The 13,960-nt window shown below is 41.3% G+C and overlaps 2 protein-coding genes across 2 annotated transcripts in view; one reads left to right on the top strand and one right to left on the bottom strand.

The window, feature by feature from the left end:
- The window catches only part of LOC308459007 (sodium channel protein type 5 subunit alpha-like), a 106,246-nt gene that overhangs the window by 51,407 nt on the left and 40,879 nt on the right, over window positions 1-13,960 (bottom strand). The gene's annotated exons all lie outside the window — the stretch shown is intronic.
- Window positions 1-13,960, top strand: part of WDR48 (WD repeat domain 48) — a 30,116-nt gene that overhangs the window by 505 nt on the left and 15,651 nt on the right. Inside the window, exons 2-6 of the mRNA XM_080974085.1 lie at window positions 8,365-8,505; window positions 10,116-10,194; window positions 10,697-10,779; window positions 11,049-11,178; window positions 12,163-12,251. Of these exons, the coding sequence (XP_080830211.1) occupies window positions 8,365-8,505; window positions 10,116-10,194; window positions 10,697-10,779; window positions 11,049-11,178; window positions 12,163-12,251 (522 nt within the window). The remainder of the gene's footprint in view (window positions 1-8,364; window positions 8,506-10,115; window positions 10,195-10,696; window positions 10,780-11,048; window positions 11,179-12,162; window positions 12,252-13,960) is intronic.

Here is a 13,960-nt window from a genome sequence, read left to right as displayed (position 1 = left end):
TTTGCGAAGTGGTCATCGTCTTGTCCCGCGCGTCGGAAATAACGAGATTGTGATGCTTTGGCCTTTTCCGCTTCAGGGCTCTGCCTGTGGGTGTTAGTATTTCAGCGCGCGGTTTCCGCCAGCTGCGCCCCCGGTGTTAAAAACACCAAAGCCCAAACACCTTCTCCACACACCGTAGCGAATAGGTGTAGGGCCCGTGTGGGTGTAGTAGCTAGTGCTGGGACGATCCAAGGTCAGATCTTTACTTGGGCATAGAACTCACTGGGTGGCTTTGGTTACAGATAGGTAGCCGTGTTGGTCTGTCATAGTCAAAACAAAAAAATTCCTTCCAGTAGCACCTTAAAGACCAACTAAGTTAGTTCTTGGTATGAGCTTTCGTGTGCAAGCACACTTCTTGTATATCTGAAGAAGTGTGCTTGCACACGAAAGCTCATACCAAGAACTAACTTAGTTGGTCTTTAAGGTGCTACTGGAAGGAATTTTTTTGTTTTGGGTGGCTTTGGGTCAGTCACTGTGTCCTTGTCGAACCTGCCTCACAGGGTTGTTGTGACAAAAAGTGGGGGTGAGTAGAACCATGTACATGTCCCAGGGCTCCTTGGAGTAGAGGTGAAAGTTAAATGTTAATTAAACATTACATGAAGGTACTGCTTTAATTGTGAGAGCATTGAAAAAGTGTGATCTTTACTGCTGACAGTTTGAGGCTACAGTTTGGAACTCTACCACTAATGTCTGCTATCTCCTTTTGAGTAGTGTTTATGTGTGTGTCTGTTCTCACTGTACTTTTTGGCCAAGATTGGTTCCTCAGAGATGACTTACAATTAAAATCTGCGCAGAGGGGAAATGTAGCTTCAGTTGTAGCTTGGGGAAAAGACTGTCACTCAGTAGTGGTAGAGCATCTGGTGTTCATGCAAAAGATTCTGTGTTCAGTTCTCATTATCTCCAGGTGGGACTGGGGAAGACTCCTGTCTGAAATCCAGTCAGTTTGGACAATACCAAGTTAAATGGAGAATTAATGTGATTATTACTAGGCAGCTTCCTACGTATATGTGTTGGGCATAATAGTCTAGGTTCCAGACACCTCTGTAGCTGATGGAAACAGACTGGCTAATGTAGGCTGTGGGCCTTGTTGATCCACTCTGGCTAGACTTGTCATGTAAGGGGAACTCTGCTTGTTGAATTCTGAATGTTCTTCACAAAGAGGCTCAAGAATGTGGTTATGTACATAAAAATTGCTGGCAATGATCAGTTTCCATGGTTGATCTTTCCACTCTTCTGAGTTGCTTTTTATTCTAGGAGTTTGGAATAGAGGAAAAATAAAATTTTAGTGTGAATAGATTTTTAAGCCCCACAAGGGGGTTAAATGTTTCTGTGACGATAATGTATCCCATAGCTAAACTAACAATTTGAGGGGTTTTTTTGGGGGGGGGTTCTCCACAGACACCCTCAACTTATCTCTTTTCATATCTGTCAATTATTTCCTCATTATGGCTCAGTTTATTGAAAAGTTTATGTAGCAGACCCGTGTGGTGCAATGGTAATGGGCTAGGCTAGGATCGGGTGTTCTCGAAGACGGTGTTCTCGAAGCTACAAACATGAGTCTGACCAAACTGCGGGAGGCAGTGGAAGACAGGAGTGCCTGGCGTGCTCTGGTTCATGGGGTCACGAAGAGTCGGACACGACTAAACGACTAAACAACAAGGATCAGGGAGAACTGGGTTCAAATCCTTATTGCCATGCAGCACAATAGCTGATAACAATTGGCCATGACTGGCTCAGTTATCCCATCATCCTTCCAACAACACAGTGACATCACAATATGGAATCCAGTTGCCTATATGACAATGAGTTTTTAGAAACTGAAATGCCTTGATATAGAAGGATGTGTTCCTTTGCCTCTTGCCTTTTAAAGCTGTCCAAGTTAATTTCTATCACCACATATTGTAGGAGCAAATTTCATAGTATGACAATGTGTTGTATCAAGAATTACTTCCCTTTGCCCATCCTTAATCTCTCACCATTCAGCTTTATTGGATGACCTCTGCTTCTATTATTATTATTATTATTATTATTATTATTATTATTCATTCACTTATACACCGCCTTATACCCGGATCTCTCAAGGCGGTTCACAAGACCGCAACATATAAAATGTAACCAAAAGCAATAACGCCCCCCCCCCCCAAAAAACCCCACACACAATTAAAATGGGCATAGGATGTAAATCAGATCAACTAAAGGCCTGGTTAAAAAGGAACATTTTTGCCTGGCGCCTAAAGGTATATAATGAAGGTGCCAGGCGAACTTCCCTGGGGAGAGCATTCTATAGACAGGGAGCCACTGCAGAGAAGGCCCGTTTTTGTGTTGCTACCCTCCGGACCTCTTAAGGAGGAGGCACATGAAGGAGGGCCTCAGAAGATAATCTCAGGGACTCAGGGTAGGTTCATGTGAGAAGAGGCGGTCCTTGAGGTATTGCGGTCCTGAGCCATCCTGGTTCTAGTGTTATGACAGGAAGGGAAGAGTGAATTATTTATAAACCTCTATCTTTTTTTCTAAATCCAAAACTCGCCCCAGCATTGTAACCTCTTCTCCCAAAGCTTTTTAACATCCCTATGAAGCCATTGGGAGCAGTCATCAGGAGGTTTGGGTCACAGTGTCACCAGTATACTGATGTCAGCTCTGTTTTTCCATTAAACCTGAGTCATGAGAGGTTGCACATAAGGAGATCAGCTAATGGAGCCCAGTTAGTTTTGCCATGACCTGATTATCATTGGCTAGTGGTAACATAAAGATGGGCTTTTCTACTGGTAGCAACTGTGTTTGTGGAATGCCCACGCTGCTGAAATACAGGAGGCACCATAAGTGTTGACATTCCACCAGCTCCTGAAAACGCACCTGTTTAGCCAAGCATTTCCCTGAATTTAATTGTGAATTTATTGTTTTAACTGTTTTTAAAATGTTTTAATTATGTTTCTAAACTGTTTTATTATTTATTTTAATTAAGGGTGTTTTAATAGCACTGTATATTTTAATAATTCATTGATTTGATGGTTGTAAACCACTTCAAAGCCATTTTGGCATATAAGTAGTACATTAATTAATTATAATGGAGTTGCTGCAGCATTTTGGTTGTCCTTTTCTGCATTGTTTCTACCTCTATAAGTTCACCTCCTGAATTGTACATGCCATGCTAAGTATGGTTAATAATAATAATAAATATTACTACTCCGCCCATCTGGCTGGGTTGCCCCAGCCACTCTGGGTGGCTTACAGCATATATAAAAACAGCTTTAGAAAGTAGTTATGTTAGCCGTTTTCCAGTGATCAGGCACTGAAGCCATCTTAGGGACAGGTTGCATATTTTTGTTAAAAGATCAGCAGTTTTACATTTCAGCTCTTTAAGAACTCTCAGATGAACTCAATGATATCTTACTTTTTTATATGTTGATAAAGCCTAGAGTTTAATAATTGTCACTTCAATTCATCCCAGTTCTTTAAACTCTCTAAGAACGTCAAATCAGGCATAGGTATCTGCCCTATACGTTCAGCTGTGAATACAGATGCAAATCATTTGGCTTCTCTGCAATCTCCTCCTTCTACTTCAGCAGATCTTTAACTCCTTTGTTGTCTTTAACCAGCTATGGACACACTTTGGACTGTATTCTGCTTTTGAAGTACTTAACATATTTTTTATTAATATTTTAAAATAACATAGTGAAATTCTTTAAAATTTCTTTTCTTCTTGCATTTTGTTGTCAAAGTTTGCATTCCTATGAGAAATTGCAGGAGATATTCCTACTGTTTCCTTCCTTGTCTATACCACAGCACAAATGAGATAAATTCTTGCCTCTCTCCAGAACCATCTACACATGCTAGAGGAATTGAAGTAGTAGTGTGGCATTTGGAGTCTTTGGTCTTACTGTAGCCGTTTTTTGTAGCACTCTGGCAGACCTGATTACTAACCAAAGCTTTAGATAATACAGGAATGTATTTAAAATATCTTTCTCATAATCCTTAAATGAGCAGGTGACGTAAGGTCTCAATAATAAGAAAATTGCACATTACTGATGCATATTCTCAGCAGCAGCAATTTGCTACAATTCTCAGACACTTACGCTAAAGTAAATGGGGCTTAATGGCTTCTTTCCCTATTATGGAATACACCATTATAGTAGTAATTGTAACTATAAAACATAATTGCTGAATCCATCAGCAAATTTTAGATTTTGGAAATTGCGTGAAATGGTTAAGATTTAGATCATTTGCATTTCCTTCAATAAGAGCCCATATGGTGTAGTGGTTAGAGTATTGGACTAGGACCTGGAAGATAAGGTTCAAATCCCTGCTTGGCCATAAGGCTGCCCAGGTCACCCTCTCTCAGCCTAACCTATGTCACAAGGATATTGTGAGAATAGAATGGGGGGGGGGAGCATCTACATCACCTTGAGCTCCTTGGAGGAAAGGTGGAAAATAAATGTTGTAATAAATAAAATGGGAATTAAATAATGTTAGCATACAGACCAAAAGGGCACATATCTTCAACTACTCCAAATGTTGTGATCAAAGCAAACCGATGCTTGTGAGGACCTGCCTAATGCCCCGTGATCCTTTTTGTTTGGAAGTTTCTCAGCTTTGAGACAGGTAAACCTAGAGAGCAGGGGTGAGGAACCTTTCATGTACCATACCATATTGCTTCAAAAGTAACTAATCTGTCAAAGACTGTATGCTGGTCAGGGTTGAGCTCATAGAGGTTGTGGCATTCATTTTCCCCCCTCTTTCTGCCACCCCCTTTCTCCCATATTTTTGGGTGGCAAGGAGAGAAAATTAAACAGTCTGTATCATTATAAGTTATATCAGAGTGGATAACAACAATTTAAAATACAAATAGAAGCCAACAAAGTGCAGTAGAAAATAGGCTGATGGGAGCAGGTTTTCCTTCCCTGCTGCAGTACACATGACCTTCCATGAAGAAGGCATCTCCCAGTCATTCGAGGGGGAATTGGCAATTGAGTTGAGACTTCAGCCGCTTTCAAATTGCATTGCACCCACATGGTGGAACCTGTGTTGTAGTTGCAGTTGCATAGCATGGTCATTCTTGCTGCTACTTATATTCCCAAACTGTTTCCTTTCAGAATTAGCAGTACTTGTGGGTGGTGAAGTGCCCTTTATAATATTGGTATTCTCTGTGTGGCTCCTTAACAACAATGGTTAACTGCAAATGGTGAACTAGGATTAATATCATTTATTGAATTAAATTGCCTACTGGATAACTGAAAAGGCTTTAGTGAACTGGCCCCAATGTATAGCCCACCTTTCTTCAGTCATGGAACTCAAAGTAGCATTCATGGGATTCCTACATGGTCTTCCATCCAGGTGTCAATCAGACCCACCCTATCTTTGCTTAGGCAAGGTAGCTTCCTTGTGTGCCTCCAGACCATGCTGTAGGAGGCCTTAGCTAACAATTGGTTGTTTAAACCCAGCCAAATGTCTGTCTTTCTGTGGTTAGACATTTCAGTTAACACAATCTTGATGAATGTGCAGAAATGTCTGTTCTTCTTGATCCTTGCATACAGCTCTGGGCAACATTTGAGTAGATAGATTCTAGTAACAGATAATATTCTCATTGGGGATTGTTCACTTACCTGTCTGAGCCCCAAGCAAAAAACACTCATGAGTCATACTTCTTGTTGACCTATGCAACATAGAACCTAGATGCAGTTTTCTATTTGAGAATATCACTCTGCTAGTGAGCCCTTCTGTCCCCTGGTTCTCATCCCCCTGTGTGGCTTTGCTTCCATGAAAGTTGAACTGAGAGGCACTCATCAAGATTCTGATGCATAGCATATTTTTTATTGCCTGTTCTCAAAGCTGAAAGGAGTAGAGTTTGCAATTCTTAATCCTGGATAACAATACAGTGGTACCTCGGGTTACAGACGCTTCAGGTTACAGACTCCGCTAACCCAGAAACTTTGCTTCAGGATGAGAATAGAAATCGCGTGACGGCGGCAGCGGGACGCCCCATTAGGTAAAGTGGTACCTCAGGTTAAGAACAGTTTCAGGTTGAGAACGGACCTCCAGAACGAATTAAGTTCTTAACCCGAGGTACCACTGTAATCTGTTTTATATACTGGTATGGAATACTTCAGGCATATGAATTGCAAAACTTAGTGTACAACTTTGTGTGAACGACACATTATATGTATCAGTACCATCTGCTTGCAAAATGCCAAATCATCCTTTGAAATCTAACTCCTGCAGAGGTAAGCTGTTTTTACTGCACGAAAGTGATAAATCATATAATTTTCCAGAGGCGAAAACACACACACAAGCATCTTTTGATGCTTGAAATCATTCTGTCTTTGGGCTGAAATTAGTGCTCTTGACTCAATTTTGGGGGTTGATTATTCCTAATATTTGTAAGTAGTACATTTAGCATTCAAGTTGTAGACCTAACATATGAATGCTTAGTTTCTTGTGGAAAACAATGGGCTAGCTTTTGTAAGTGGAATTGTCACAGACTCATAGAATTGCAAAGATGGAAGGGACCCTAAGTGTCATCTAATGCAACCTCTTGCAATGCAGGAATCTCATCTAAAGTATCCATGACAGATACCTGGGAGAAGAGAGGACTGAGGAGGATTGGAAGAAATTTAAGAACTATTTACAAAAACATTGCAATTTGAGTGAATGCTAAACAGGATGCTAGATCAATATAACTGAGCACCACTAAACTTAGATGACTTGAAGAAAATAAGTGAGATTGAGAAAATATAACTCTTTTTGAGAAGTAGAAGATTATGAAACATAGAAGGGATATAAGATTGCAAATAAGATAATAAATTGCTGACAAAATGCTATAACGATGAAAGTGGGAGCGGGAGATGTGAGGAAGTCCAAAGAAAATGTGAAATTATGTCAAGATATATGTTACATTGTTTATTATGTGTATTGTTATTGTAAAACCCAATAAATTTCTATAAAAAAAATAATAATAAAGTATCCATGACAGATGACCATCCAACCTCTGCTTAAAAACCTTCAGTGAAGAAGGTTTATTGAAGGATTACAACCTTCCGAGTTGTAATCCTCTATGCTTTAAGTTGGATGTAAGAACTGTTGAACTGGGTGAATCTTCTGAATAAAGGTGCATAAGATTCCACTTATCAATCTGCTTTTTATAAGCTGTTCTAAAGGAGTGCCTTAGTCTAGTTATCACTGTTGTTGTACGCCAAAGGTGACAATAAGGTAGATCGGCATCTACTGGTTTGTCTAACCCTAGCAACAACAGAAAAAAAATCTCCCTACACCATAGTTTTTCAACTTTTTTGAGTCCACAGCTCCCTTGACCAACTACATTCTGGCAGCCTCTCACCCTTTCTCAAACACCCTCCCTTGTGGCATTTCCCCTCAGCCTTCTCTTTTTGGGAGTCCTCTGGGCAGCCACAGCTGCTGCCTCTGGTCTCTGAACTGCCCTCCTCTGCCCCAAAGAGAGGTGCCTCCTCACACTGCCATACAGGGGTGTGGGAAGCATCCCCCGGCCAGCCCCAGAGGCACCATTTGCCTGGGGAGCTTGTAGCCAGGACTGCTGCAACAAACAGCTCTGCAAGCCTTTGGGAGGCAGAGAGCACATCAGAGGAAGGAAAGAGGGACAGAGGCCAGTGGTGCCCTTGGCACCCCTGACTATCATCCAAGTGCCACGGCACACTGGTTGAAAACCACTGCTAAGATAGATTGCTGAAAAAGAAAGCTTCACAGAAAACCAGGTGTGGATATTTTTGTGAAAGGATTTGGGAGCTTAGTCCTGGGGCTGCTTGCAAATTCCAGGACTCATCGTGGCCCTTAATTCTTTACTTATGTCCACTTGGCTAGGTCACTATTTTGCAGCTGGATCAAATTAATGGACCTTGGATTCTAATGAAAAGACATGGTAGATCCCACAAGCTTGAAGTCCACCCCCCTTGGTGTATGCAGTTCTCCCACTCTGAAGAGCTGAGCAGTGTGATCATATAGTAGTGCAAAACCAGTCAACATTTGCTAACTCTGTGTAAATATAATGTGTTCGCTGTTGTCAACTGCAAATGCATTTTTCTTGCTCCATTATGTCATTTCCATAAATAATAGAAAGATGAGGAATAATCTTTCCTCCTCCTTCCAGCATTATTTAATGGACTTGGGGCAAAGGCGCTCTCTGTCTCCCATTTCTCTAATATCTTAGTTGCTTGTGTATGGTGCATTGGATGTTGATGTGTTCCTGATGATGATTTTTTAAATTAATGGAAAGTTTTGTTGAAAATGAGTGGGCAAAACAAAATACTTCTATCTGAGGCTTCTTAATGCTTTAATTGGATTTCTGTCAACACATCTTAGGTCTCCTATGTAATTAGAGATGAGGTGGAGAAGTACAATCGAAATGGGGTAAATGCACTGCAGCTGGACCCAGCGCTAAACAGACTTTTTACAGCAGGCCGAGACTCCATCATCAGGATATGGAGCATCAACCAGCACAAGGTAAACCAAACACAGAAGCTTTGCTTTAAAAGATGGGCTTAGAATGTTAGATGCAGCCAATGAAGAGTATCTTACACCGTTAAAGGCCACTCTTGTGTTGTATCGGCAAACACTGCAAATCATTCTTACCAAGTACATTAGCATCTTCAATTTTTTTAGATAAGAAAGCACAGTCACAATAACATTTGCCTAATTTGGTGTAAAACGAAATTCTCTTGTTTGTATTTATGGAAGGCAAGATATACAGTGCTTCCAAACAGGGACTTAATATTGCTAATGAGCAGTGGAGAGCTATTCCAAATGGCTTGTTGGCAACAAAGGGTTTTTTTAATACAGGATTTTCTCTGTGTATTTTGTGCAGTTTGATACCAACCATGTGTGGATACTGCAAAGCAAAAAAGAAAACTTGCATGCATGAGGAGCACTAATCCCACAATAAACACCACATTTAGAGATTTTGCTTTAAGAATGGCCACTGAAGCAACACTGTTTTCAGCAGACTTTTAAAAAACATAGGGGCAAGGCTTAGCTCCTTTGGGAATATACCATATTCTTCGCTCTATAAGACGCACCAGACCATAAGAAGCACCTAGTTTTTGGAGGAGGAAAACAAGAAAAAAAATATTCTGAATCTCAGAAGCCAGAACAACAAGAGGGATCACTGCTTTCACTGCGCAGCGATCCCTCTTGCTGTTCTGGCTTCTGGGATAGCTGTGCAGCCTCCATAAGACGCGCACACATTTCCACTTACTTTTTAGGAGGGAAAAAGTGAGTCTTATAGAGCAAAAAATATGGTACCCCCTTTCAACTCATTTTGGCTCCCAAAGTGGTTTGCAACTAAAATTCTCAAAGTACAGGTACATTGACAAGTTTTCACTATTGCTGTCCTATTTCTGAAACTGGTTGAGTGACCCATTGCTTCACTCCTTACTTTCCTGTCATCTGCTGTGGTCTTACCAAGCTCCTGGTACCTGGCTAATAGTGAGTTAGTCCAGTCCCATCCAGAAAGTGAAGAGACCGAAGGACTTGGGGAGGTGATGCTGGCTAATACTGAAAAGAGCAGTTTCCTTCAAATCCAAAAGGTGTTCTCATTCCCTGGAGTTTTAGCAAATAGCTTTTAAAAATAATTAGAGTGGTTTGTTGAGAGCTAAATTCTGGCTTCTTTCTTGAGCATCCTGAGTAAGATTCACTAAATCAATTATGCTGTTAAAATAATTGCTCTGACCACCCCCACCCTGTCAGAATGATTTTGTTTTTTGTTTAAAAATCTGGGATACAGTAATAACATACAAGCTATTTTTCTATGCCTGAGCAAGAGCAAATGAAATGTTTGAAAGCAAATTTGTCAAATGATGTGCGATTTCTCCCTCCCCTCCCACTTCTGTAACTGAAATCTGGTGGTGATGCTAGATCATATTAATTATTTTCCTTACTCTAGTAATCTTGAGATCAAAGTTATGGTTTATGGTTTGATTTAGTGTTTAATTGCTGCTCTTATTTCTTTTGTATTTTAAATTTAAAATAAAAATTGCTCTGAACACAGCAAAAAATGGCCCCATGGAACAGGAGCAAGGACTCACAATTGTGTTGGGTTTTTTTTTTAATTCTAGCAAGACCCTTATATAGCATCTATGGAACATCATACGGACTGGGTGAATGATATTGTACTCTGCTGCAATGGCAAAACGTGTAAGTGCCTTTTAAAACACTGCATGATTCTTTTGAGTTACATGTATATTGGTAAATCCTAATTTATATGGTGTTTTTCTGTGTTCTCAAAGACATGCACTGTCTTAGTAATCTTACAACAACCTTGTGAAGTACCTTAGTAGGTTTATAGTCTACTGCTTTACAAAAGAACTTGAAGTACTGTAGTTTCCAAAAGCCGCTTATCACAAATATAGCAAAGTAAGACATTAATGATGCAATGGCAGAAATATCATAGGAAATTAATTAAAAATCAATAGGAAAATGCCTGGCACGTGTTTAGCTGGCACCAGGTGCTATGACGGGAGGTGGTCTTGTGGGTCCCACCAGAGGGAGTTCCAGAGCTGTGAATATACCAGCTCTTGTATCATTTCATATGAGCTACTTGCAAGTAAATGCAAATTCTAGTTCTTGAAGGATGGACAGATTCTCTTTGCTAGTTCCCACAGAAACATAACCCATTGTAACTTTTTTTCCTTTGTAGTGATATCTGCTTCATCCGATACTACTGTTAAAGTATGGAATGCACATAAGGGATTTTGCATGTCAACACTAAGGACCCACAAGGTAACAGGAAGCATAGAAATGCCATAAATAATAAGTACCATATTTCTCTGTGTATAACACTAGGTTTTTTCCCTAATAAAAATTAGGAGGCGTCTTATACACGTATAGTGCCGAGGCCATTTTCTTAAATCTGAGTCCCCCAAAATAGGGGGTGTCTTATACATGGGGGCGTCTTATGGAGGGGGAAATACGGTAATGACTGCGATTGTCAAATCAGTAGTGCCAGTGTTCTAAAGTTCCTTTTTGTCATATCCATTTACTTATTTTAGGATTATGTGAAAGCCTTGGCATATGCAAAAGATAAAGAGCTGGTGGCATCTGCTGGGCTGGACAGACAGATATTCCTCTGGGATGTAAATACGCTAACAGCACTGACTGCCTCAAATAACACTGTCACGAGTAAGTACCCAAAGGATTTAAGCTTATGCTGATCTGTGCAAAGCAATTTTTACTGCCATGGAGGGGGGGATATTTTGCAACCCCACAACTTTCTGGAGCAATAGTTCACTGCTGAAACAAAACTGATAGAGTAAGCCTCAACAGGCAGTTAGAAATGACTCCAGTCAGCGTTCAAAGGTCAGTTTTTAAACTTAACAATATTAGTTAAGTGATATAAAAGGATATGGTCCGAAGACATGTAAGGCAAAGCTAAGTGGGTCTGGTCAGTACCTAGATGGGTGACTGCTAGGAATGGCATGTATTCCACCCTAGGTCCCATAATGCAAGAAAGATGAGCTATAAATAGAAGGAAGCAAATAAAATACAAGAAAGTGTTTCCATTAATGACAGGGACACTAGCTGGACCCATATATTCCTGGAACCTGGACAGAAGTTGCCTACAATGGTTCTGGCTGTAGAAACACATAGTCTTCATGGGCTTCTGTTTGAGTAGATGCCAGGCCACCTGAGAGTGGGTGAGGTGGGGAAGTTTGTAACAATGTCAAATTCACTTGTTTCAGTGTGTCTTAATGTCTGCCAGCCATTTACTTATATGGGAGAAAATCAAGTTCTCTGTTGGGATCTTAGTGTTCCCACCGGGGTAAAGGTACAAACTTGTAGCTCTCAGCTACCTTACCATGTGTGATGAGAATTGACTTTTTAAAACGTTTACCTCAAATTACAGCCCTTAATATACTTTGCTTCTGTAGCATGGTGAAAACACATTGCAGAGGGTATTGCATTGCTCTAACAGCAGCCCAATAAAGCATTTCCAAGTATAGTGTGACCATTATAAAGAGAGGAAATGATGGGCTGAAAAATGTATTGTGGCAGCAAAATGTAAATTCTTAATGCCAAACACTACTTAAATTGGTTACTCCAAGTTCTTGCTCTTTCTTAGTTTGAAATATTCATCCAAAACGATGTTTGATTTGTTTTCAATAGCTTCTTCCCTCAGTGGGAACAAAGATTCTATCTACAGTCTTGCCATGAATCAGATGGGAACAGTAATTGTATCAGGGTCCACTGAAAAGGTAAGCAAGACACAAACGCAGACACACTGGCTTGGTGAAAAGATTGCACACAGCTTCTATATAAATTTCAAATCTTTCAGTGTTCCAGTGTCTGAACAGGAATATCTGTCCTGAACAATTATTTTATTAAACATTCCCATACTCTGGGAAGACTGCGCTTGATGTTGTTAGGCAGACATTTTGTCCAATCCAACAGGATACTTATTGGAGCTGGAGGGTTTATAATACAGCCTTATCCCACTAAGCTGCTGGAGAAGTTTATCCCATAGCCTGGTGCTGAAGTGCCTGCACTTGGTCCTCTTCCTTCTGAAAGTATTCCTCCGATATAATGGGCTGAGGGAGTTTAGTAGTTACAGTACAATTGTTATCCCTACACACATACAAAACAAAATATGTCTGTGGATATCTTTGAGAGAAGAAAAGGCTAAGGAGTAAATTCTACACAAATCCGGAACAGAGACCCTAAGATGGTGGGACGCACCTTGTACACCTTCTGGCAACTCCTGCAGCCAATCTTGTGCCAAACGTATTGCTCTGCTTTCCTTTGGACCACATCAGCCAGGTCGAGAGGGGTGTCTTGTCATCTGGGTAGCCCAGGACCTCCATGCACACTGCCTAGGCTTGCCCCTTGGGAAGGTCACTTCAGTGCTGCTAACGCAGTGGTTTGACTTCATTGCCGGAAGAGCACTCCATTGTCTCTCAAAACAGACGGATGCCAAAGTTGTACATGTAAGTGCACATACACACATATAAACACCCACAGAATAGTAGTCGTTTAGAAACTATTGAGGATGACATCTTGCTGACCCATGCTGCCTCCAGTTAAGGATAAGAAACCTTTTTCTGCTATAGGATTCCATTCCATTGCGGGAGAGCTTCTGGGGGCCTCATGCCAGTTTTGGGTGAGGCCAAGGTGTGCAGATCATTGGATGTGAAACTCTTACCTATGGACATTATGCTACATTCCAGGCACACTTGTCAGAAGTTTCTACACCTGCCCACCCATCTCTCCATCTAGGCAAGCAGGAGGCATCATCATAGTTGGTTTTCAAGCAAGGCAAAAGCAATTGAGTAGGGCATGGAGCTGGACCCGTGATGGTGTGACATATTGAGAGCCCCACATTCTGTCCCCAGGACTGAGGTTCCCCACCTCTGTCTTGTCATCTGGGTAGCCCAGGACCTCCATGCACACTGCCCAGGCTTGCCCCTTGGGAAGGTCACTTCAGTGCTGCTAACACAGTGGTTTGACTTCATTGCCGGAAGAGCACTCCATTGTAGGAGGCCATTTAGCAGAACCCAACTATTCTTTCTCTCCCCTACCTTCCAGGCATTGGGAATCATGAGGCTATGATTTCGGGTAGTGGGGAGCCTGCCATTGTTGTACAGTCATACCTCTTGTTACGTTTGCTTCATGATACGTTTTTTCAGGTTGCGCCCCGCGGCGATCCGGAAGTACCAGAAAGGGTTACTTCTGGGTTTCGCCACTTGCGCACGCGCAGACGCACAAAATGACATCATGCGCAGAAGCGGCGAATTGTGACCCGCGCGTGTGCAGACGCGGGTTGCGTTCCTTTCAGGTTGAGAACGGGGTTCCGGAATGGATCCCGTTCGCAACCAGAGGTACCACTGTACTTTCTAAAAGAGTCAAAGAGTCTGGTGCCTATTCAAGAAACCTAAATTGAATTGGCTTTAGTGTGAAGGCCCTTTAA

The sequence above is a fragment of the Podarcis pityusensis genome, assembly GCF_964106645.2.
Source record: "Podarcis pityusensis genome assembly, chromosome: 12".
Classification (NCBI taxonomy): Eukaryota; Metazoa; Chordata; class Lepidosauria; order Squamata; family Lacertidae; genus Podarcis; species Podarcis pityusensis.
This window is presented reverse-complemented; position numbering and strand designations above follow the sequence as displayed.